Source organism: Pocillopora damicornis, chromosome 9 (genome assembly GCF_964200805.1).
Source record: "Pocillopora damicornis chromosome 9, jaPocDami1.2, whole genome shotgun sequence".
Taxonomy (NCBI): domain Eukaryota; kingdom Metazoa; phylum Cnidaria; class Anthozoa; order Scleractinia; family Pocilloporidae; genus Pocillopora; species Pocillopora damicornis.
Window position 1 is genome coordinate 12372599 of NC_142678.1, and position 22330 is coordinate 12394928.

Genomic DNA, 22330 nt, shown 5'->3' on the forward strand with positions numbered 1-22330 from the left:
TTAAAGTGCGAAGTTAGGTTTAAGCTATGGAAACGAGTTTCGAAGTTGTGACTATCTTGTTTAACTTCCATCGCTGGACGTGGGTCGTTGCGTCACTGGTAGAATTCTACCGCGCGGATCACAAAATATGGTTTGGGAGCCTACTTTTGTTTTATTGCTATGTTTGGCGTTTCCATTAGTGTTCTGCGTGTTGCGTACCAGTAGATCATACCTTTCACCTTCTAATTGGGCAAGAACTGCTCTTTGCGCATTGCATCCATTTTCAGCAGCCTTCGCAAGACTAGAAGCTTTACTTCTCTGTCTCAAGAAATGTTGTTATAAAGATGAAATGGACTCCCACTCCTATACGAAAGCTACAGGTTTTCTCGTTTACATTGACTTCGCTGTACTCTTTGAGGCAGTCCTTGAGTGCGCTCCACAATTTATAATTCAGTTGTACGCCATCAGTGTTCAGGAGGAACCAGCTGCAATTATCCAAATCATTTCTCTACCTATCTCTTTCCTCACTCTGGCATGGGCCTTCACAGCCACTAATAAGATGTCTCTTGTAGCGAACAAAACAATACCAAGTAGCAGTGACCTGAATGTTAAACACCAATTAGCATTGTTTGTAACTCACTTACTTCTCTTGAGCAGTCGACTGTTCGCCATCTGTTATTTCACCGTCAGCTACAAGTGGTGGGTTATTGGTGTATTAATGGTTTATTGTTGTGTGGTAGTAATAGCGACTGTTATTCAGAATAGAAACGAAGGTTTTTGTAATACCAATGTTCTCTTTATTTTATTGTTTATGGGCATTCACAGTCTAAGAGATGATTTTGTAGAATTATCGCTAGATGTACATAAAAGTGGTCTAACCATGTATTTCTCACATATTTTGTTTGTATTAGAAAACTTCTTTATGATCCTAATGTCTCATTTAACTTATCACTCCAACGCTTGGTACTCTTTACCTGTCACTGTGTGTGTTTGTGTGTTCAGTGTTCTTGGCTCCACAATGAGAATTTGCTTATTACGTGGGCTTAGCAAGAGACATGCCGGACGCCTCAGCGGCCGTGATGACAGCAGTAATATGAATACTTGTGTTGAGAAGTATAATGATAGTTCAGTATAATCTGGTAATGCGCCGATATTTTGTCCGTAGCTACTATTTGAATTTGAAGTGCGAAGTTAGTTTTAAGCTATGGAAACGAGTTTCGAAGTTGTGACTATCTTGTTTAACTTCCATCGCTGGACGTGCGTCGTTGGACCACTAGCCTTGGCCATGTCCCTCGCGAAAGTTTCAGGAATATTTAGCCGGCTTAAAAAACGGTTGTTCCTCGGTGTATTTATAGGCTCTTGTTTTGGGTTACGTGGTCAAAGATCGATTCTGTTGATCGAAAGCGTTAAGTGCGTTGTTTTTCATTTTGTGAGATTCTAATATAAAAGAGTTTGTATTAGTGTTCTCACAAAAAAATGTTAAATCTTCCAAGGTTAGTTGACATGCATGCCCGCTTAGAGAGTCGAGAGTCCTTGGTGCCTTTCGTAAAAGTGTGTTGCGGTCTGCAGCTAGATTTCTCATTATTGCAAACCAATATACCTGTATACCGGTGGACTTGATAACACATAATAAGATTTAAAGCTAGAGTTTCTACTTGTTTTCATTCGTAAGTAAAAATTATTAGATGTTATAGATGTTTTTAGCTTTGTAACTCGAAATGTAGAAGGAATTAAATATACTAAACAAGCCGTGAGTTATTAATAAATATTATAGAGTAGCTTGAAGATACTTATTAAAATACGCGATTTTAGCTTGGAGTAAGTGGCTTAGAGGTTTGATACTTTCAACGAGTTTAGGATTAAGAGTTTAGGACTTTGATTGATGTTGATCTAGAATTTGACTCTCATGCTAACAAAGATGTTGATTTGCATATAGAACGGCACTTCAGTGTGTAGAGCTTCTCGAAGTATTAAGCTGTGTACAAGTTGATGGCTTGTAAAACAAGAACTAGAATTAAAGTTATTTACATTTAACAAGAAAACAAATCCATTCTTTGAGTACTGAGAATGTCTCAAGATCATGATGTTTTAAAATCTGTAAACGGGAATAACTGAGGGTTACTGATTCGAATCGTTAAACATGCAGTCTAATACTGCAAGTGGCAAAAGATCAATTGTTATAGCATTGAAAAGAACTAGAAGTTTTACTGATGACGCTGGTTGGTAGTGTTGAATAATATTTGTCTCGCATTCAAAGCAGGAAACTTGCCCTATCCCACATATTTATACAAGTGGACTGTTCCACAAGAGTCACAAGAGGAAGATGATGCAAGAACATAATGACTAATTGACATGCTACCAATAATTAAAGGGTCCAAATCCGCTCTGACCGGTTCATTAGTCGCGAAAAGAGTGATGTGAATGCTTAACTACATGTAAAGCTATAGATAGGAATCATAGAGTATTTCTTTTAAATCTAGACTTTTTTTGATAATCAAAAATAACCACAAAAACTGCGTGGATTTCGATGAACGCTCGTCAAATAGAAATACTTTATTTGTAACATTTATTTTAGAAGGAATTAAAAAAACACGTAACCTGGTAACAAGCAGTGAATACTGGATGAATAAAATGGAGTACTACGTACTTAATAGAATATTCAATTATTGCTTCGAGTGAGCGGTTTAGAAGTCTGACACTTCCTAAGAGTATTATTTATGATTTCAAGACTTTAGCTGATATTGATGTACGTTTTTGACAATCTCGTCCTGATAAGGATGTTGTTTTGTATTTAAGTAGTCCCAAATGCTAAATTACATTCTTTGTATCGCCATTATTATTTCCCAACAAGAATCTCATCTTTAAAGGAACGTGTATGCAGAAAGTGTAGCCCAAGGAAACCTAAAAGCTTCAAGTTATGACCTTTGAAGGCTGCGTTCCTAGAGCAGTTTTCGCGGGTAAAAATACAAGCATGATAACCCAAAGTTATTTATCCGAACCCTCACGAAACTGTAATTATTGTAAGAATGTTATTGACTGCACTTGAATACACATTCCAAAGACAACTTAGACCAACACTCTTTTCTACAAATATTGGTTTATGAATTAAGATTTTTACTGGACTTGTAGTGATCTGAATTTTTTCACTCTCTCGTTTTACGACAAATGTCGATTTGCATTTAACCGACACTTTATGGTGTGTAATTTCAATCAGCATTTGATATTGAACTTAAGCTGTGTACAAGTTTAGTTTTGTAAAATCAAGAATTAGAATAAACTCACCTATATCTAACAAGAAACTGGACACTTCTTGAGTATTGAAAATGCACCGAGATTATCTTGTTTCACTGATCTGTAAATGGGAGTAACTGAAGGTGATTAATCCGAATCGTTGAGAGTAATAACGAAACCACAGTTATTTTAAGTGTTGTTCACTGCACTTGGATACACATTTCAAAAACAACTTAGTCAAAAACTTTCTATGAAAATTCTGTTATGAATTTAAGATTTTGATTAATGTTGTAGATATTTTTATCATCTCGTACTACGACTCATGCCTACCCAATGAAATTAAAGCGTGTATTATAGGGTTCGTTATCAGTCAGTCTTTCAGAGTAAGACAGACATTAAGTAACAGTCGCCCGGATTAAAAAAACTAGGAAGAGTCAAAGTAATTTAAGGGTGATTTCGTTGTAACTAGAATTGTATAAGAGAAAAGAGATTAAGAAACCGTAAAAAGGTCAAGTCGAGAGTCCTTGATGCCTTTTCCAAGGCGAGGTTCACTCTGCACCTAGTTTTCCTCCAAAACACGCGACAACTTAACAGTAATATTTACTATTGTATAATTAACATTTTTGAGACGCGGAAATTTTCTATTGTACACTCCAGCTCTTCAAGACTGCGTCACAAAGAAAATCCGGTGAACCAATACGTTCCCAATATTTTGCAATAAAGTTAATACAGACGTGCAGCACACCTCCTTCCGTGACCTTAAGAGTGAAATCAGACTAACCAAAGGAAACTTTGCAGTTTTTCAGTCGAAAGCTGAGCGCAAAAGCTTCTAATTATGAACAGTGCAGAAATCTATTTCATGAACTGAGCCTGTGTTAGTACAAGGCGACTTATTACGCGAACTAACGAAACGTCCGTCGATATGGAAGAGAAAGATCTTAAGTGGTACAGTCCTTTCGTGTTCTTTGCTGGAGTTATTTTAAGTTTTGCTGATCCTATCACCGACATACTCACACTGGTAGAATTCTACCGCGCGGATCACAAAGCATGGTTTGGTGTGGGGCTTACTTTTGTTTTATTGCCATGTTTGGCTTTTCCACCAGTGTTCTACCAGTTGCGTACCAGTGAACCATCCCCTTCACCTTCTCATTGGGCAAGAACTGCTCTTTGCGCATTGCATCCATTTTCAGCAGCCTTCGCAAGACTAGAAGCTTTACTTCTCTCTCTCAAGAAATGGCGGTATGAAGATGAAATCGACCTCTACTTTAAAGACAAAGCTAAAGATCTACTCAGCTACATTGACTTAGTTGTACTCTTTGAGGCAGTCTTTGAGTCCGCTCCACAATTTATAATTCAGTTGTACGCCATCAGTGTTCAGGAGGAACCAGCTGCAATTATCCAAATCATTTCTCTACCTATCTCTTTCCTCACTCTGGCATGGGCCTTCACAGCCACTGATAAGAGATCTCTTGTAGAAAACAAATTAATACCAAGTAGCAGTTACCTGAATGTTAAACACCAACTAGCATTGTATGCAACTCACTTGCTCCTCCTGAGCAGTCGACTGTTCGCCATCTGTTATTTCACCGTCAGCTACAAGTGGTGGGTTATTGGCGTATTAATGGTTCATTGTTGTGTGATGGTAATAGCGACTGTTATTCAGAATAGATACAAAGTTTACTATGATGCCTCCACTGTTTTCCATACTTTATTGTTCATGGGCATTCACAGTCTAAGAGATGACTTTACACATATTCCCACAAGACATCGAGACGTAAATGGTGTAATTAGGAATGTGTATTTCTCACATTTATTGTTTGTATTAGAAAACTACTTTATGATCCAAATGTCTTATTTCATTTATCACTACAACGCTTGGTACTCTTTACCTGTCACTGTGTTTGTTTGTGTGTTCAGTGTTCTTGGCTCCACAATGAGAATTTGCTTATTACGTTGGCTTAGCAAGAGACCTGCCGGACGGCCGTGATGACAGCAGTAATATGAATACTTGTGTTGAGAAGTATTACGTTAGTTCAGTATAATCTGGTAATGCGCCGATATTTTGTCTGTAGCTACTATTTGAATTTGAAGTGCGAAGTTAGATTTAAGCTATGGAAACGAGTTTCGAAGTTGTGACTATCTTGTTTAACTTCCATCGCTGGACGTGCGTCGTTGGACCAGTAGCCTTGGCCACGTCCCTCGCGAAAGTTTCAGGAATATTTAGCCGGTTTAAAAATCGGTTGTTCCTCGGTGTATTTATAGGCTCTTGTTTTGGGTTACATGGTCAAAGATTGATTCTGTTGATCGAAAGCATTCAGTGCGTTGTTTTTCATTTTGTGAGATTCTAATATAAAAGAGTTTGGATTAGTGATCTCACAAAAAATATTAAATCTTCCACGGTCAGTTGAAATGCATGCCCGCTTAGAGAGTCGAGAGTCCTTGGTGCCTTTCGTAAACGCGTGTTGCGGTCTGCAGCTAGATTGCTCATTATTGCAAGCCAATATACCTGTACGGCGGTGGACTTGGTAACATGTAATAAGATTTAAAGCTAGAGTTTCTACTTATTTCCATTTGTAAGTAAAAACTATTAGTTGTGATAGATATTTTTAACTTTGTAACTCGAAATGTAGAAGGAATTAAATATACTAAACAAGCCGTGAGTTATGAATAAATATTATAGAGTAGCTTGAAGATACTTATTAAAATACGCGATTTTAGCTTGGAGTAAGTGGCTTAGAGGTTTGATACTTTCAACGAGTTTAGGATTAAGAGTTTAGGAATTTGTTTGATGCTGATCTAGAATTTGACACTCATGCTAACAAAGATGTTGATTTGCATAGTGGATGAATAAAATAGAGTACTACGTACTTAATAGAATACTCAATTATTGCTTCGAGTGAGTGATCTAGAAGTCTGACACTTTCTAAGAATATTCATTTATGATTTCAAGGTTTTAGCTGATATTGATCTAAATTTTTGACACTCTCCTCCTACTAAAGGTGTTGATTTGCATTTAATTAGTCCCAAATGCTAAATTACATTATTTGTATCGCTATTATTTTCACAAGAAGAATTCCAGTTTAAAGGAACGCGCTTGCAGGAAATTTAGACCAAGAAAACCGAAAGGCTCTAAGTTATGACCTTTGTAGGTTGCGTTCTTAGTGCAGTTTTCGCGGGTAAAAATACGAACATGATAACCCAAAGTTATTTATCCTAACCCTCACCAAATTTTAATTTTTTTAAGAACGTTATCGACTGCACTTGAATACACATTTTAAAGAAAAGTAAGTCTAACACTCCTTCTACAAATATTGGTTTATGAATTAAGATTTTGACTTGTTATGAATTAGATTTTTCCCTCTCTCGTCGTGCGACAGATGTTGATTTGCATTTAACCGACACTTCAAGGTGAGTAACTTCACGCAGTATTTGATGCTGAACAAAAGCTGCGTACAAGTTTTGTTTTGCAAAATCAAGAGTAAGAATAAACTTATCTATATCTAAAAGAAAGTGGATACTTCTTGAGTGTATCTTGTTTCATTGATCTGTGAATGGAAATAACAAAATATGACTAATCTGACTAGTTAAGAATAATAACGAAAGCATAGTTATTTTAAGAATGTTGTTTACAGCACTTGAATAACACATTTAAAAAAAACTTAGTCTGAAACTTTGTAAAAACAGTCGTTTATGAATTTAAGATCAGTTTATTTAATGGCGTAGATCTTGTCCTTATTTTCAGCAGCCTTCGTGAGACTAGAAGCTTTCCTTTTCTGCTTTACGAGATGGAATTTAGGAGATGTGTGTGTTTGTGTGTTCAGTGTTCCTAACCCTAAGAAGTGAGAATTTGATTAATTCGTTGGCTAAGCGCAGGAATATGAGAGTAATGAATGGATATTAAAGAGCAGCTTGCAAATACTTATTAAAAAACTCGACTTTAGCTTGGAGTAAGTGTTTCAGAAGTTTGATACTTGCAAGGAGTTTAGGTTGATGATTTTAAGACTTTGACTGATATTGATCTAGGATTTGACTTTCTCATGCTAAGAAAGGTGTTGATTTGCATTTAGTCTGACACTTCAATGTGTCTAGCTTCTCGTAGTATTAAATTTGCATATAAAGCTGTATACAGGTTAATAGTTTGTAAAACAAGATTTAGAATAAAAGTTATCTATATTTAACAAGAAAACAAATCCATGAGAATGAGTATTGAGAATGTCTCAAGATCATCGTGTTACAAAATCTGTAAATGGGAATAACCGAAGGTTACTGATCCTAATCGTTAAACATACAGTCTAAGACTGTAGGTGGCTACTTATATAGCTCAATTTTTACCGCAATGAAAAGCACTAAAGTTTCCTAATGAAGGTATTGTTGGAGAATATTTGTCTCACTTTTAAACTAGAAAACCTGCCGCATCTCATGTATACGCATATTTACGAGTGCCCTGTTTCACAAGATAAACAGTGATCCAAGAATATAGGGTCTGATTGACATGCAACCAATAACTAAATGACAGCAAATAATTATATTAACAATAAAATTAAAATGATAACCATAGTATTGGAAATTATAATTTAAAGGGGCTAGCTCAAGAATCTCACAGTTCTTCTATCCTCAAAGCTCCAATAGTGACTAAACTATGCCTCGTTGGTGAATCCCTCCACAATTTATAATTCAGTTGCACGCTATCAGTGTCAAAGGGGAACTAGCTAGATTATTTGAATAATTTGAATAAACTTCTTGTGTGGTTGACACTTTCCAATATGGTCATACTATGTACTTCAATGATCGCTTGTTCAATGTGAGTGAATCGTAGAAAGGAAGCCCGAAAATAAACCTTTACAGAACCATATATGTTGTCAGAAGCGGGATTATCTGTTTACAACGACAACGAGTCAAAGCTTCCCCACAAATTCCTTTACCGGAGAAATTGGATTCCAAACAACCCGAAGAGTGGAAGAAGTGGTTCGAATGGTTCGAAAGCTATCGCATCACAGCGGGCCTCGACGAAAAAAGATTACGAGATCCAAATTAATACGATGGTCTATGCGATGGGTGGAAATGCGAACGAGATTCTGAAAAGCTTTCATCTCTCAGAAAGGTCACTAACCTACAACAGAATGAAATCACGTTTCGAAACACAACTGTGGGCCCTACGAATATTATTTTGAACGAGCATGATTTGTAACAAATGATTGCAAGGAGAGGAAAAATCTGTGGTCGATTTTATTGGAAACCTCTATGAACTCGCAGAGAACTTTTCAGTTTGGTTCGCTTTAAGAAGAATTGATGCGTGATCGTATCATTGTTCGAATTAGTAACGCCTGATTGTCTCAGAAGCTTATGCAAGAGGACAGACTCACGCTGGAAAAAGCTTTCAAAGAAGCCAAGTCGTCTGAGCTTGTTAAAGAGCATCACGAAATCTTGAAAGCAGATGAAAACGGAAAACTAGAAGAAAAAGTAAATGGCGTTCGTAGTAAGAAGAAAAGCCATCCGAAATCCAGGAACATGAAAGAAAACGAGCGGTTAAAGGAACTAAAACCTCACCAAAAATTTCCCGCCAAAACATGTTATCGTTGTGGCAAATCGCCCTCACACAAGCGAGAAGTATGCCCAGCAGCCAAAGAGTCGTGCCTAAAATGTTCAAAACAAGGACATTACGCTACAGTGTGAAAAGGCAAAGTTTTTCGTTCATTCGAAGAAGAAGAAACAACTGATTGAAGAAGTTGAAACAACTAATTCAGATGATTGCTATTTCCTCGGGTCGATCAGTGGCTAGGAAAACTAAACGAAATGGTCTGTAAATTTATTACTCGGACTGGCAAACGAAAAGTTTAAAATCGATACTGGCGCTGACACAACTGTTATTCCTGAGTCCGTGTACTTACAAACGGGATTAGGGAAACTTCAAAGGGGTCACGAGAGTTGTTTGGTCCTGGTCGCGAAAAACTTTTCGTCAAAGGAACTGTCAAAGGAAATTTGATGACCGCAAATTCCAAAGAAACTACGCAAGAAAATTACATTGTGGAAAACCTCAAAGAGTCGTTGCTAGGATGACCGGCGATGGTAGAAATAATTCTCTTGTGATAGCAAAAGAATTGTCACCTCCAAGGTCGCTAAATGTGGTACGAGAGTACATGAGTCGGTTTGGTGGCCTGGCCTAAGTAAACAGATTGAAGATGTGATAACAACCTGCCCAACCTGCTGCACACATCGAAAAGACCATGCCGAGCCCATGATACCTACAGCCTTGCACGAAAGACCCTGGCAAAAGGTTGCCACAGACTTATTCGACCACAATGGCAAGACCTACATCATTAGTGAAAAAGTTTCCTCATTAAAGATTATCATTATTTATTGCTGTGGATTACTACTCAAGATTCTTTGAAGTAGCACCCGTCAATGGTACCACCAGCTACATTTTCAAAATTTGCAGACGAAAGGCGTTTTACTCAAGTCAAGAGCAGCCCTCTCTACCCGCAGAACAACAGAGAGGTAAAGAGAGCAGTTCAGACTGCCAAAAAATTAGTTAAGAAGTCAGAAGATCCATAGGTAAAATTTCCGCACAGCCCCATACTATTGTAAAACAAATCTATTTTCCCAATGGCAATGTATTGTTTTTGTTGTTGTTTTCTCTATCCAAGAACTAAATGCATAGTGCAGTATGGGGCTGTACGGAAATTTTACCGATCCATATTTAGCTCTCTTGTCATACAGATCGACAGCACTGGAGAATGAATATGCCCTTACATAAGTACTCATGAGAAGGAGAATACGCTCCACACTTCCAATGCCAACAGACAAGCTGATTCCCAAACTGCCGAACTTTAAAGAGTTGCACTGGAGAACGCAAGTACAAGCTTCAACAATCTGAAAACTACAACAAACGTCATCGAGCGTCAGTCCTCCTTGACTCGAACATGGGCAACAAAACTAGAAGAAAAGGCAAGAATGTTGTTATTATGTATGTTATGATTTGACCGTTGTTATTTGAATTTAATATATTTCAGAGGAATTGTTAATTTGATTTATGATTGGTCCAGGTGTTTCTTTTCCTTTTTTTATTCAAACCTTTTTTTTAAAGTTAGCGTATATATTTTTTGTTTTTCTATCTGTGGTGTAACCGTCTTTTTCGTGTGAGCAGAATAAAAGAAGCAAAAGATTGTTTTCAATGGTGTAAAATTATTAAAGAAAACCCCTGCAGTGGTTATTCGCAGATCACAAGAACCAAGATCATTCGTCGACAAGAATTAGAAATCCTTTTGAGGAGAAACAGGCGCGACCTCTCCCAAGTTCAAGAGCGAACGTGGAAGGAACTTCGAACACTTAAATAGAATGAATCAGTCCCGCTCACAAGAACGCACAAACATCAAACTTAGCGAGCCCTCCGTCCACAGTCATCAATACACTTTCAGGCATAATGTTAAAATTTCCGCACAGCCCCATACTACGTTATGCATTCAGTTCTTGGATAGAGAAAACAATGACAAAAACAATACATTGCCATTGGGAGAACAGATTTGTTTTAAAATAGTATGGGGCTGTGCAGAAATTTTACCGGCAGAATTGTTAAACCACCAACTCGACTGGCTTGTGAACTTCCGAACACTCTGTCTGAACATGAATAGACATTAATTGACGGTTTTGTTTCTTTATTTTCGTTAACCAGACAGTGACATTCTAAAAGGTCTTAGAACACTTAGAACACTTCACATAGTATCAGAGTACTATCTTGTTTGTAGAAAGGGGGATGCCTGGTCGACACTTCCCAATGTGGTCATGCTATATGCTTCAATGATCGCTTGTGAAATGTTACTGAATCGGTAGAAAGGAAGCCCGAGAATAAACCGTTACAAAACCTTACACCACTGATGAGTGGTCTCTTGGATTCCGCAAAATGATACCAAGTAGCAGTGATCTGAATGTTAAACACAAACTTGCATTATAAGCAACTCACATACTTCTTCTGAGCAGTCGACTGTTCGTCATCTGTAATATCACCGTCGACCAGCTACAAGTGGTTGATTATTGGCGTGTCTATGTTTCATTCTTGTGCCGTGGTGATAGCGACTGTTATTCAGAATAGAGACGAAGTGATACCTCCAATGTTTTCTTTATGTTATTGTTTATGGGAATTCTCTGTCTAAGCAATGATTATTAAAGAGAAAAAGGGGGCTTTATCAGCGAGAGGCACCAAGACTCTTCTTTCGATTTCTCCTTTAATTTTTCTTCTTCATCATTTAGACAACTTGAAAACTTTCTGCTACCATTGCTACCACGGAACTTAATCACTCTAAGACACCTCATTAAATATTCTATTAATGAACATGTTACGAATTAAGTTAAGGGGCTTACAGCCTTTGCGAGACTGGAAGCTTTTATTTTCTGTCTCAAGAAATGGTACTCTGCAGATGAAATCGACCCGGTAAGCTCCGAAGAAACTGAGGATGCATGCACTTTGACTTTGCTGTGCTCTTTGAGGCAGTCCTTGAGTCTGCTCCACAATTTATAATTCAGTTGTTCGCCATCAGTGTTCAGGAGGAACATGCAAATAATTTCTCTACCTATCTCTTTCCTCAATCAGGTATGGGCCTTTACAACCGCTGATAAAAGGTCTCTTGCCGTGCACGAAATAACATCAAGTAGCGGTTACCTGAATGTTAAACACCAACTAGCTTTGCATGAACTCACTTACTTTTGAGCAGCCGACTGTTCGCCATCTGTTATTTCACCGTTAGCTACAAGTGGTGGGTTATTGGGGTGTTAATGTTTCATTCTTGTGCGGTAGTAATAGCGACTTTTATTCAGAACGGAGACAAAGTTGACTGTGATACCTCCAGCGTTTCCTTAACAATATTGCGTATGGGCATTCACTGTCTAAGAGATGACTTTGTGGAATTATCGATGGGTATAGAAGTAATTGGTTTAACCATGAGTGTGTTTTTCTCACATTTTTTCTTTCACCCCAACACTTAGCGCTCCTTTGATCCTTACCTGTCACTGTGTGTGTTTTCGGCTCTACAATGAGAATTTGTTTACTTCGTTGGCAAAGCAAAAAAACCTGCCGGCGATTTACCAGCTACGATCAGCGCTGTTGTGAATACGTGTGAGGTTAAGTATAATGAGAGTTCAGTATAATCTCTTCATTCGTTTCAGATTTAGTCCTTAGTTACTATATTTGAATTTGACCTCCGAAATTAAGTTTAAGCTATTAAGATGAGTTTCGAAGTTGTGACTATCTTGTTTAACTTTCACCACTAGACGTGCGTAGGTGGGACTACTGTCCTTGGCCATGACCCTAACGAAAGTTTATTCTTGTTTTGGCTTACGCAATTAAAGAGGAGGGTCCAAATTAGACTTTTCCAATCCCGTATCCCGCCGCTCGCCATCCCGCTGCAGTGAACATTTTCATCCTGATCTCGCCTGGTTAAACCCAAAGGTGTCACGATCTGCAGCTAGATTGTTCCTTATCGCAACCCAACATTCTTGCATGGCGGAGGACTTGGTAATACATGATAAGATTTAGAGCTAAAGTTTCCACTTATTTTCATTTATTAGCAAAAATTGTTAAATGCGATAAATCTTTTGAATTTTTAACTCGAAATGTAGAAGGAACTGAAATAAACACCACAAGCCGCGAGTGATGGATGGATATTATAGAGTAGCTTGCAGATACTTATTAAAATACACGATTTTAGCTTGGAGTAAGTGATTTAGAAGTTGGATACTTTCAACGAGTTTAGGTTCATGAATTTAAGACTTTGACAGATGTTGATCTTGAATTTAACCCTCTCATTCTAAGAAAGATGTTGATTTGCATTTAGAGCGGCACTTCATGGTGTCTAGTTTTTCGCAGTATTTAACTTGCATATAAAGCTGTGTACAAGTTGATAGTTTGTAAAGCAAGAATTAGAATAAAAGTTATCTACATTTCATAAGAAAACAAATCCATTCTTTGAGAACTAAGAATGTCTCAAGATCATGGCGATCCAAACTCTGTAGATGGGAATAACTGAAGGTTACTGATCTGAATCGATAATTTATCTTACAGTCTAAGATTGCATGTGGCTACAGAGGTAGCCCAATGTTTATGGCATGGAAAAGAACTAGAAGTTGTCTAATGACGCTAGATGGTAGTGTTAAAGATCATTTGTGAAAAATTGCCCCATTCCAGATATTCATGGCTAATTGAAATGTAACCAATAATTAATGGTCCAAATCCGCTCTGACCGGTACACCAGCCGCGAACAAGAGTGATGTGAATGCTAAGCCAGATTTAAAGCTATAAATCGGTATAATTAGTAATTCTTTTAAATCTAGACTTTTTTATTATCAAAAATAAACGCAAAAACGGCGAGGATTTCAATGAACACACATCAGATAGAGATACTTCATTTGTAACATTTATTGTAGATGGAATGAAATAAACACGTAACCTAGTAACAAGCAACAATACTGGACGAATAAAATAGAGTACTATATACAAAATAGAAAACTCAGTTATTGCTTCGAGTGAGCGGTTAAGAAGTCTGACACTTTCTACGAATATTCATTTATGATTTCAAGATTTTAGCCAATATTGATCAAAAATTTTGACACTCTCTTCCTAACAAAGATGTTGATATGCATTTAAGTAGTCCCGACTGCTAAATTACATTCTTTGTATCGCCATTATTTTTCCCAACACGAATGTCATCTTTAAAAGAACGTGTATTCCAAAAATTTCGACCAAGAAAACCGAGAGGTTTCAAGTTATGACCTTTGAAGGTTGCGTTCTCAGAGCAGTTTTCGCGGGTAAAAATACGAGCATGATAACCCAAAGTTCTTTATCCGAACCTTTACGAAACTGCAGTTATTTTAAGAATGTTATTGACTGCACTTGAAGACAACTTAGTCTAACACTCTTTTCTACGAATATTGTTGTATGAATTAAGATTTTGACATGTTATGATCTATTTTTTTCCCTCTCTCGTTGTACGACAGAAGTTGATTTGCATTTAACCGACACTTCAAGGTGAGTAACTTCACGCAATATTTGATACTGAATTAAAGCTGTGTGCAAGTTTAGTTTAAAATCAAGAATAAGAACAAAGTTATCTATATCTAAAACAAACTGGACACTTCTTGAGTATTGAAAATTTAACTAAGTTATCTTGTTTCATTGATCTGTAAACGGGAATAACTACAGTTGACTAATTTGAATGGTTAAGAATAATAACGAAACCACAGTTATCTTAAGAATGTTGTTTACTACACTTGAATAACTCATTTTAAAAACAACTTAGTCAGAAAATTTCTTAGAAAATTCGCTCATGAATTTAAGATTTTAATTTATGGTGTAGATCTTTTCCTTATCTCGTATTACGACTCATGCCAACCGGTAGTGAATTTAAGAGCGTGTATTGAAGGGTTCGTCATCAGTCAGTCGACCAGAGTTACTCAGACATTGAGTAACAGTCGCTCGCATTCAATAAATCAGTAAGAGTCAGAGTGGTTACAGAGTGATTTTCCTGTATTTAGAATTGTATTAGAGAAAAAATATTAAGAAGACCGTAAGAGGACAAGTCGAGGGTCCTTGATGCCTTTTCTTAGGCGAGGTAGGCTCTGCATCTAGTTTTCTTCCAAAACACGCGAAAACTAAGACACTATTGTATCATTGAAATTTTTGAGACGCAGAAATTTGAATTTTTCTATTGAACACTCCAGCTGTGCAAGATTGCGTCACAAAGAATATTCGGAGAACCAATTAGTTCTAAATTAGTACAGACGTGGAAATCAGACTAGCCAAAGGAAACTTTGCAGTTTTTCAGTTGAAGCTGAGCGCAAAAGCCTCTGATTACGTGCTAGTGCAGAAATCTATTTCATTAACTGAGCCTGTGTCAATACAAGCCGACTTACTACGCGACCAAATGTAAAGTCTCTCGATATGGAAGTGGAAGATCTTGTGTGGTACAGTCCTTTCGTGTTCTTTGGTGGAGCTATTTTAAGTTTTGCTGATCCCATCACCGACATACTCACAGTGGTGGAATTCTACCGCTCGGATCACAAGACATGGTTTGGTGTGGGGCTTACTTTTGTTTTATTGCCATGCTTTGCGTTTCCAGTATTGTTCATCCTGTTTCGTGCTCAATCAACTGCTTCACCCTCTAGTTGGGTAAAAACTGCTCTTTGTGCAATGCATCCATTTTCAGCAGCCTTCGTGAGACTAGAGGCTTTTATTTTCTGTCTCAAGAAATGCTGGTCTGGAGATGATATCGATCCGGACAGCTCTGAACAAGCTGAAGATGTATTCACTCACATTAGGTTTGCTGTGCTCTTTGAGGCAGTCCTTGAGTCCGCCCCACAATCTATAATTCAGTTGTACGCCATCACTGTTCAAGAGGAACCAGCTGCAATGATCCAAATCATTTCTTTACCTATTTCTTTCCTCACTCTGGCATGGGCCTTCACAGCCACTGATAAGTGGTCTCTTGACGAGCACATAATAATAACATCAAGTTGCGATGACCTGAATGTTAAACACCAACTAGCATTGTATGTGACTCATTTACTTCTCCTGAGCAGTCGACTGTCCGCTATCTGTTTTTTCACTGTCAGCTACAAGTGGTGGGTTATTTGCGTGTTGACGTTTCATTGGAGTGCGGTAGTAATAGCGACTTTTTTTCAGTATAGAGACGAAGTTGAATGTCAAACTTCTGGTGTCTTGATTCCGTTGTTTATGGGCATTAACTGTTTAAGAGATGACTTTGTGGAATTTTCGATTGGTAAAAATGCAATTGGTCTAACTATGAGCGTGTATTTCTCACATATTTTGTTTGTATTAGAAAACTTCTTTATGATCCTATTGTTTTATTTCAATTATCACCTCAACGCTTGGTACTTTTTACCAGTCACGGTGTGTGTTTGTGTGTTCAGTGCTGTTGGCTCCACAATGAGAATTTACTTACTTCGTTGGCTTAGGAAGAGACCTGTTGGCGGTTGAGCAGCCTCAACAGCAACGTGATGTGAATATATGTGGTGCGAAGTATTATGTTAGTTCAGTATAATCGAGTCATTCGCTTATATTTTGTCTGTAGCTATTATTTGAATTTGAAGTCGGAACTTTAGGTTTAAGCTATCAAGATGAGTTTCGAAATTGCGACTATCTTGTTTAACTTCCATCACTAAACGTGCGTAGTTGGTCAACTGGCCTTGGTCATGACCCTCACGAAAGTTGCAGGCATATTTAGCCGGCTAAAAAACTTCCTCGATGTGTTTATAGTCTTATAAGTGAGAAAAAATCACCACCTAAGGAAGGACCAACAGAATAGCTATCTTGTTACATAGATGATATTTTTTAACTAATCGCACAACAACAGAGGTCATATCTTAAAGATACAACAGACTTCAGCAACTTCATAGCAAAATGCTCATATTTTGGCTTACATGGTCAAAGACTGATTCTTTTGTAGAAGATTATGCGCTATGTTTTTAGTGCGTTGTTTTTCATTTTGTGAGATGCTAATATGAAAAAGCTTAGATTAGTGTTCTCATAACAAATGTTAAATCTTCCAAGGTCAGTTGACAAGCATGCTCGCTCAGAATCGAGAGTCCTTGGTGCCTTTGGTAAAACCGTTAGATTGCTCGTTATTGCAACCCAATATACTTGCATTTAATTAAAAAATTTAGACCAAGAAAACCGAAAGACTCCAAGTTATGGCCTTTGAAAGTTGCGTTCCTAGAGCAGTTTTCGCGGGTAAAAATACAAATATGATAACCCAAAGTTATTCATCCGAACCTTTACGAAACTGCAGTTATTTTAAGAATGTTATTGACTGCACTTTAGTACACATTTTAAAGACAACTTAGTCTAACACCCCTTTCTAAGAATAACAGTTTATGAATTAAGATTTTATCTTGTTATGATTTAGATTTTTCCCTCTCTCATTGTACGACAGAAGTTGATTTGCATTTAACCGACACTTCAAAGTGTGTAACGTCACACAGTATATGATAATGCTGTGTACAAGGTTAGGTTTGTAAAATCGAGAATTAGAATTAAGTTTTCTATTTCTTAAAGAAAGTGGACGCTTCTTGAGTATTGATAATGTAACGAGATTATCTTGCTTCACTGATCTGTAAATGGTAATAACTAAAGGTTATCAAACTGAATCGTTGAGAATAATAACAAAAGCATAGTTATTTTAAGAAAGTTATTAACTGCCTTTGAATAAATATATCTTAATAGATGTTTTGGTGTGTAGTATCGCTGGGTATTTTTACGAGTCAAAATACAAACAACCACAGGTGGCCCAAGCTCCAGCTGTGAGATGATTATCTTGCGAAATGAGTCATGGCGAAATTATAGGAGTTTGCGTGGGAATATTTACCACCGCTCTTAGGAATAAAATCAAATTCTCGATAAAAAACCTCATCTTACTTCCACAGTGCACTGCTTGTTGTCTGACCGCTTACTACGTTGAAAAGAACCCATTTTAGCGAGTTGTCCATTTCAAGGTTTACTACATAAAAGAAGCTTAGTGGTTTAAGAATTTAAGATTCTGATTGATGCGGCACAGTTTCATCCATCTCTCGACGCATGCCTATGCATGTCGCTCCAAGACTGCGTCACAAAGAACATCCGGCAATCATTTACTTTCTTCTAAAATTAATACAGACGTGCAGCACACCTCCTTCCGTGACCTTAAGAGTGAGATCAGATTAGCCAAAGGAAACTTTGCAGTTTTTCAGTCGAAGCTGACTTACTAAGCGAGCTAACGAAAGATCCGTCGAGATGTTAGTGAAAGATCTTAAGTGGTACAGTCCCTTCGTGTTCTTTGTTGGAGCTATTTTAAGTTTTGCTGATCCCATCACCGACATACTCACACTGGTAGAATTCTACCGCGCGGATCACAAAACATGGTTTGATGTGGGGCTTACTTTTGTTTTATTGCCATGTTTTGTGTTTCAAGTATTGTTCGTCCGGTTGCGTACCCAATTAATTGCTTCACCTTCTAATTTGGCGATGAAAACTGCTTTTTGTGCATTACGTCCATTTTCAGTAGCCTTAACGAGACTCGAATTTCTCAAGAAATTGTTGTTTAAATTAAGGTGAAGTCGACCGGGTCAGCTATGAAAAAGCTGAAGATGTATTCACTCACATTGAGTTTGCTGTGCTCTTTGAGGCAGTCCTTGAATCCACTCCACAATTTATAATTCAGTTGTACGCCATTAGTCTTCGAGAGGAACCAGCTGCGATTATCCAAATAATTTCTCCACCTATCTCTTGCCTCATTCTGGCATGGGCCGCTCACCAAGTAGCATGGTACGATATCTCTCCTTTGATGTTACGCGGGGGATCCTTGTCAATCTCGTCTTCTACAGTCATCAACCGCACCATAATTGACCACTTTGACGAGTTATTTGAGAGATTCGACAGTCAACTAAGCGGGTCCTTAGATAGAGTTAATGACGTTATCAGCACAATACAGAGTATCAGCGAAACGTCTCTGGCAGAGTATCTTTCCTATGCCGCATGTGCACTGTCCGTCATTAACCTCGTGTTTTGTGTTACTTTCCGCTGTCTTCAGGATGTTTCGTCATCAACCTAAACATAAGCTGTCTAAGAAAATCGAAGTACCTCACTACGAAAAACATGCAACCAATAATTAAATGGTAACAAATAATGATATTTACAATAACAATAATAATAATAACCATAGTAATAGCAATGATAACTGAAAGGAGCTGGCTCAAGAACTTCACTGTTCCTGCATCCTCAAAGCACCTGCTTCTTTTGATTTTGCTTGTTAATTACGAATGATTTTCTTATTTCATAACAATTCCGTTTTTGCAAAAACAAAACGTTTTAGGATATTCAGTCATTCCGTGTTTAAAGATATTCTGCAATTTCCCCATTTCGCCATTCTTCCCTTCTATCATATTGTCAAATAATAGGAAAAGGAGGAGAAGTCTGGAAACGAAACTTTTTGCCGCTAAGTCTAACGTTTGAATCACGTGATAAATAATTCGTACACGAAACTGATGCCTGAAAGATCGATTTCGCCATGTTGTCAGTAGCAAATTTCCAAATCGGAGATGATCTATCTTTCTCGGGTGTCACGGGGTAATTAACTTTCTTAGAGTGTTTGAGATATGCGTTTTTCCCACAATCCATTTTACAAGAAGACGGACTACGAACTAAAAAGCAACAGTCTCATTGTATTACTTCAACAAAAAGGTTGGACGGTACACGGCTGTTGGGCAAATTTTCCCTTTGTTTTCGTTTTCTCACTTACTTGTCATTGTGTACTTTTTTTTTTGCTCTTCGGTATTTTGTTAATTACGCTACTTTGCTTTTTATTTCGTTCTGCGGTGGCCTTTAGGTAGTTTGTCTGTGTTGTAATTATATTTTTTTCGTTCTTGTAGGAATTTACTTTTTTTAACATTATAGTAAAATATTTCCTGGGGCATCGTGTTGTGTTTTTTTCCGAATTGGCTCTTGCCTGTTCAATGGCTGTGCCTCGAACAAGAAAAAAAGAAGTTTACGTCCAGCCTCAGCCATTAATTCAACATTCAGTTGGCATTAGTCGAGAGGGAAGAGAATAACAAGCAAGAATCTGTAAATGGGAATAACTGAAGGTTACTGATCCGAATCGTTAAACATACAGTCTAACACTGCATGTGGCTACTGATATAACTCAATTTTTGTAGTATCAAAGAGAACTGGAAGTTGTCTAAAGACGATAGATGGTAGTGTTGAAGAATATTTGTCTCACATTCTACGCATAAAACCTGCCGCATCGCAATACACATATTGATGGGTGGCCTGTGGCACAAGAGAAAGATAATCCAAGAATATAGCTTCTACTTGACACACAACCAATAATTAAATGATAACAAATAATCATATTAATAAAGACATAATAATAATAACCATAGTAATAGAGGTAATGATAATTTAAAGAGGCTAGCTCAAGAACCTTACTAATCCTCTATCTTCAAAACTCCAATAATAATTAAACAATGATTCTTTTAACTTCGCCTTTTAATTATAAATTATTTTCTTATTGCTCGGTCTTTCCAAAGGAGACGCCCGAGTTGAGTTTTTGAGGTCCCATGTTATTTAGGTTTTTAAACCTAAATAAAAAAGCTGTCGAGACGAGTTTTCTTGTTTGACTTCCATCACTGGACGTGCTTAGAGTGTCTACTGATCTTGCCTCGGACTTTCACGTAAGTTTTTGTTTTGGCTTACGTAGTCATGATCAAAGATTGATTCATTTCATCAGAAGCATTAAGTACGTTATTGCTCAGTTGTGAGATTCCGTCGTAAAAGTGTTTTCTAATAACAGAAACTGTCTAATCTTGCAAAGTTAGTTAGTCAGCATGCCTACTCAGGCGTACTGATATAGAATATATAAGCATGCACTTTCGAGTTTACTTAGCAGATATTGGCATTGAGTAATAAATAATAGTTAGTAGGAAATAGATGAATGAGAATCAAAGTGTGAGCATCAAAAAGACATTCATCAGAATTTGAGTCAGACGTGATTAGTTCTAAAGCTATGAACTATCACAATTATTTTATTAGATCTTCAGGTATCTTTAGCAGGATCGCGTTTTCATTCATTTTCATACACTGGTAGGAAGACGCCATATGGCGGGCACATAAGATGTGACAGATACTTTCAAATTCATATAACAGAAACTGTAGAGGAAATAAAATAAACACATAACAAGCAGCGAGTATTGGATGAATAGAATGGAATAGCACATAATTATCAAAATGCTGGATTTAAGCTTCGAGTTAGTGGTTTAGAAGTTTTACACAAATAGTTTATGTTTATAAATGTACGATTTTGAGGGATGAGTCGTTTTGAAAGAAAGATGTTGATTTGCGTTCTTCAACTTCGAGGTGTGGAACTTCCCTCAGTGAATAAAACTTATCTAAAGCTGTCTAAAAGTTGATATTTTGTAAAATCAAAATTATAATAAAAGTTATCCAAATAGTCACTCAAAAAACTGAGGGGTACTTATGCTTTACCAGCTGAAGTTTTATTTGCAAACAAACAGATTTAAAATGTTTTTCTTTCCTTAATATCTGTTTGCTAATCTGCTATTTGAATACTGCTACAACACAATTCAATCAAATCAGGAAGAAGACAAGTGCCCCAAAAAATAGAAAGGGACTCAAATCAAACTTTGCACGCGACTCTCGCCTTGAGCGGCGAACTTAAAGCTACTATTGGTCAGTTTCTTGCCTTAGTTTTTCAACAAAGTTAGTTTGGCCGGCGCAGAAATGGAGTGATTCATAATATCTGTGGGCTTTTTTTTTTTTTATCTCCTTTATATTTGGCTGGATTTTGTCACATTTGACGATCTAACTGTGTTAATTACACGGAAAGAAGCTGATGTTACTAAGACTACCTAATGTATAAGTCTGTCTTTTCAATAATTTAAATTTCGGGGGAATTACAATCACAAGAACGTTCGCAGCTCATCTGAAACTTTCAGTTTACACCCTTAAAAGAAAAGACAATTCTGGTGTCGCTCGAGCTTGTTAAACTCCCCATAGATGTAACTTCTTAACAGCAGACAAGCATTGGATATCACAAGTTCTTGTCTAGTGCAATGACAACAGATTTCAATCCAGTCCTCCATGAACGTAAGCTAAAGGTCAACTTGAAACCCAAATGAAGCATTATCAAAACACCAACTCACCTCTCGTTGTTTAGTTTGTGTTTCTGTCTTTAATTGTATTTTTTAGGGCGGTCTAAGGTGGGTTGGGGAAAAAAGTTAAAACTATTGTGGCTAGGATTGTTGCTTGTTCAGTATTGTAATCACACCTCACATCTCTTCGTATACTGCAAGAATTTGATTTGTTCAAACGAGAGGGTCAGATCGGAAGGGGGAGAGGCAAGGGGGAGGGGGTACTATTGTACACCTTTTTTCAGCGAAAGTGTCAGCCTTGTATCAGTTGACTGTTAAATTTTTCCTTCAGAAATAAATAAGAAGAAAACTAAGAAACTTAAATTGCCTAAATCGTTATGAATCGACTTAAAAGCCACAGCGGAGACACGGAGGTGCAGGAGTGAGGAAATGTAAAGAGGCGGACATTTTGTTTCCCAAATGAAACTGTTTT

At 37.3% G+C, this 22330-nt stretch overlaps 2 protein-coding genes and 3 pseudogenes across 3 annotated transcripts; all 5 read left to right on the plus strand.

Annotated features, from left to right (window-relative positions):
* Positions 1-26: 26 nt before the first annotated feature.
* On the plus strand, positions 27-2025 carry LOC149040149 (uncharacterized; annotated as a pseudogene). Its single transcript, XR_016179875.1, has one exon. The product of XR_016179875.1 is annotated as an uncharacterized LOC149040149 (transcript).
* A 1931-nt stretch (positions 2026-3956) lies between these two features.
* LOC149040150 (uncharacterized) lies at positions 3957-5870 on the plus strand (annotated as a pseudogene).
* Positions 5871-8553: 2683 nt separating this feature from the next.
* Positions 8554-12320, plus strand: LOC149040151 (uncharacterized; annotated as a pseudogene).
* A 2125-nt stretch (positions 12321-14445) lies between these two features.
* Positions 14446-17438, plus strand: LOC113676030 (XK-related protein 7). Its single transcript, XM_027192645.2, has one exon. The coding sequence runs from the start codon at positions 15137-15139 to the stop codon at positions 16190-16192; it is 1056 nt and encodes a 351-aa protein (XP_027048446.1). The 5' UTR covers positions 14446-15136; the 3' UTR covers positions 16193-17438.
* A 319-nt stretch (positions 17439-17757) lies between these two features.
* Positions 17758-19656, plus strand: LOC113676034 (uncharacterized). The gene is made up of 2 exons (XM_089181522.1): positions 17758-18239; positions 18301-19656. Exons 1-2 carry the CDS (start codon positions 17984-17986, stop codon positions 18798-18800), a joined length of 756 nt encoding a protein of 251 aa, XP_089037648.1. The 5' UTR covers positions 17758-17983; the 3' UTR covers positions 18801-19656.
* Positions 19657-22330: the final 2674 nt, after the last annotated feature.

What these genes read in the sequence shown, in the direction of transcription:
- LOC113676030 (XM_027192645.2), top strand. Translation starts at nt 15,137, where the DNA reads ATGGAAGTGGAAGATCTTGTGTGGTACAGTCCTTTCGTGTTCTTTGGT.
- LOC113676034 (XM_089181522.1), top strand. Translation starts at nt 17,984, where the DNA reads ATGTTAGTGAAAGATCTTAAGTGGTACAGTCCCTTCGTGTTCTTTGTT. An exon ending in AACTGCTTTTTGTGCATTAC is followed by an intron (nt 18,240 to 18,300) that starts GTCCATTTTCAG and finishes GTTTAAATTAAG; the next exon opens with GTGAAGTCGACCGGGTCAGC.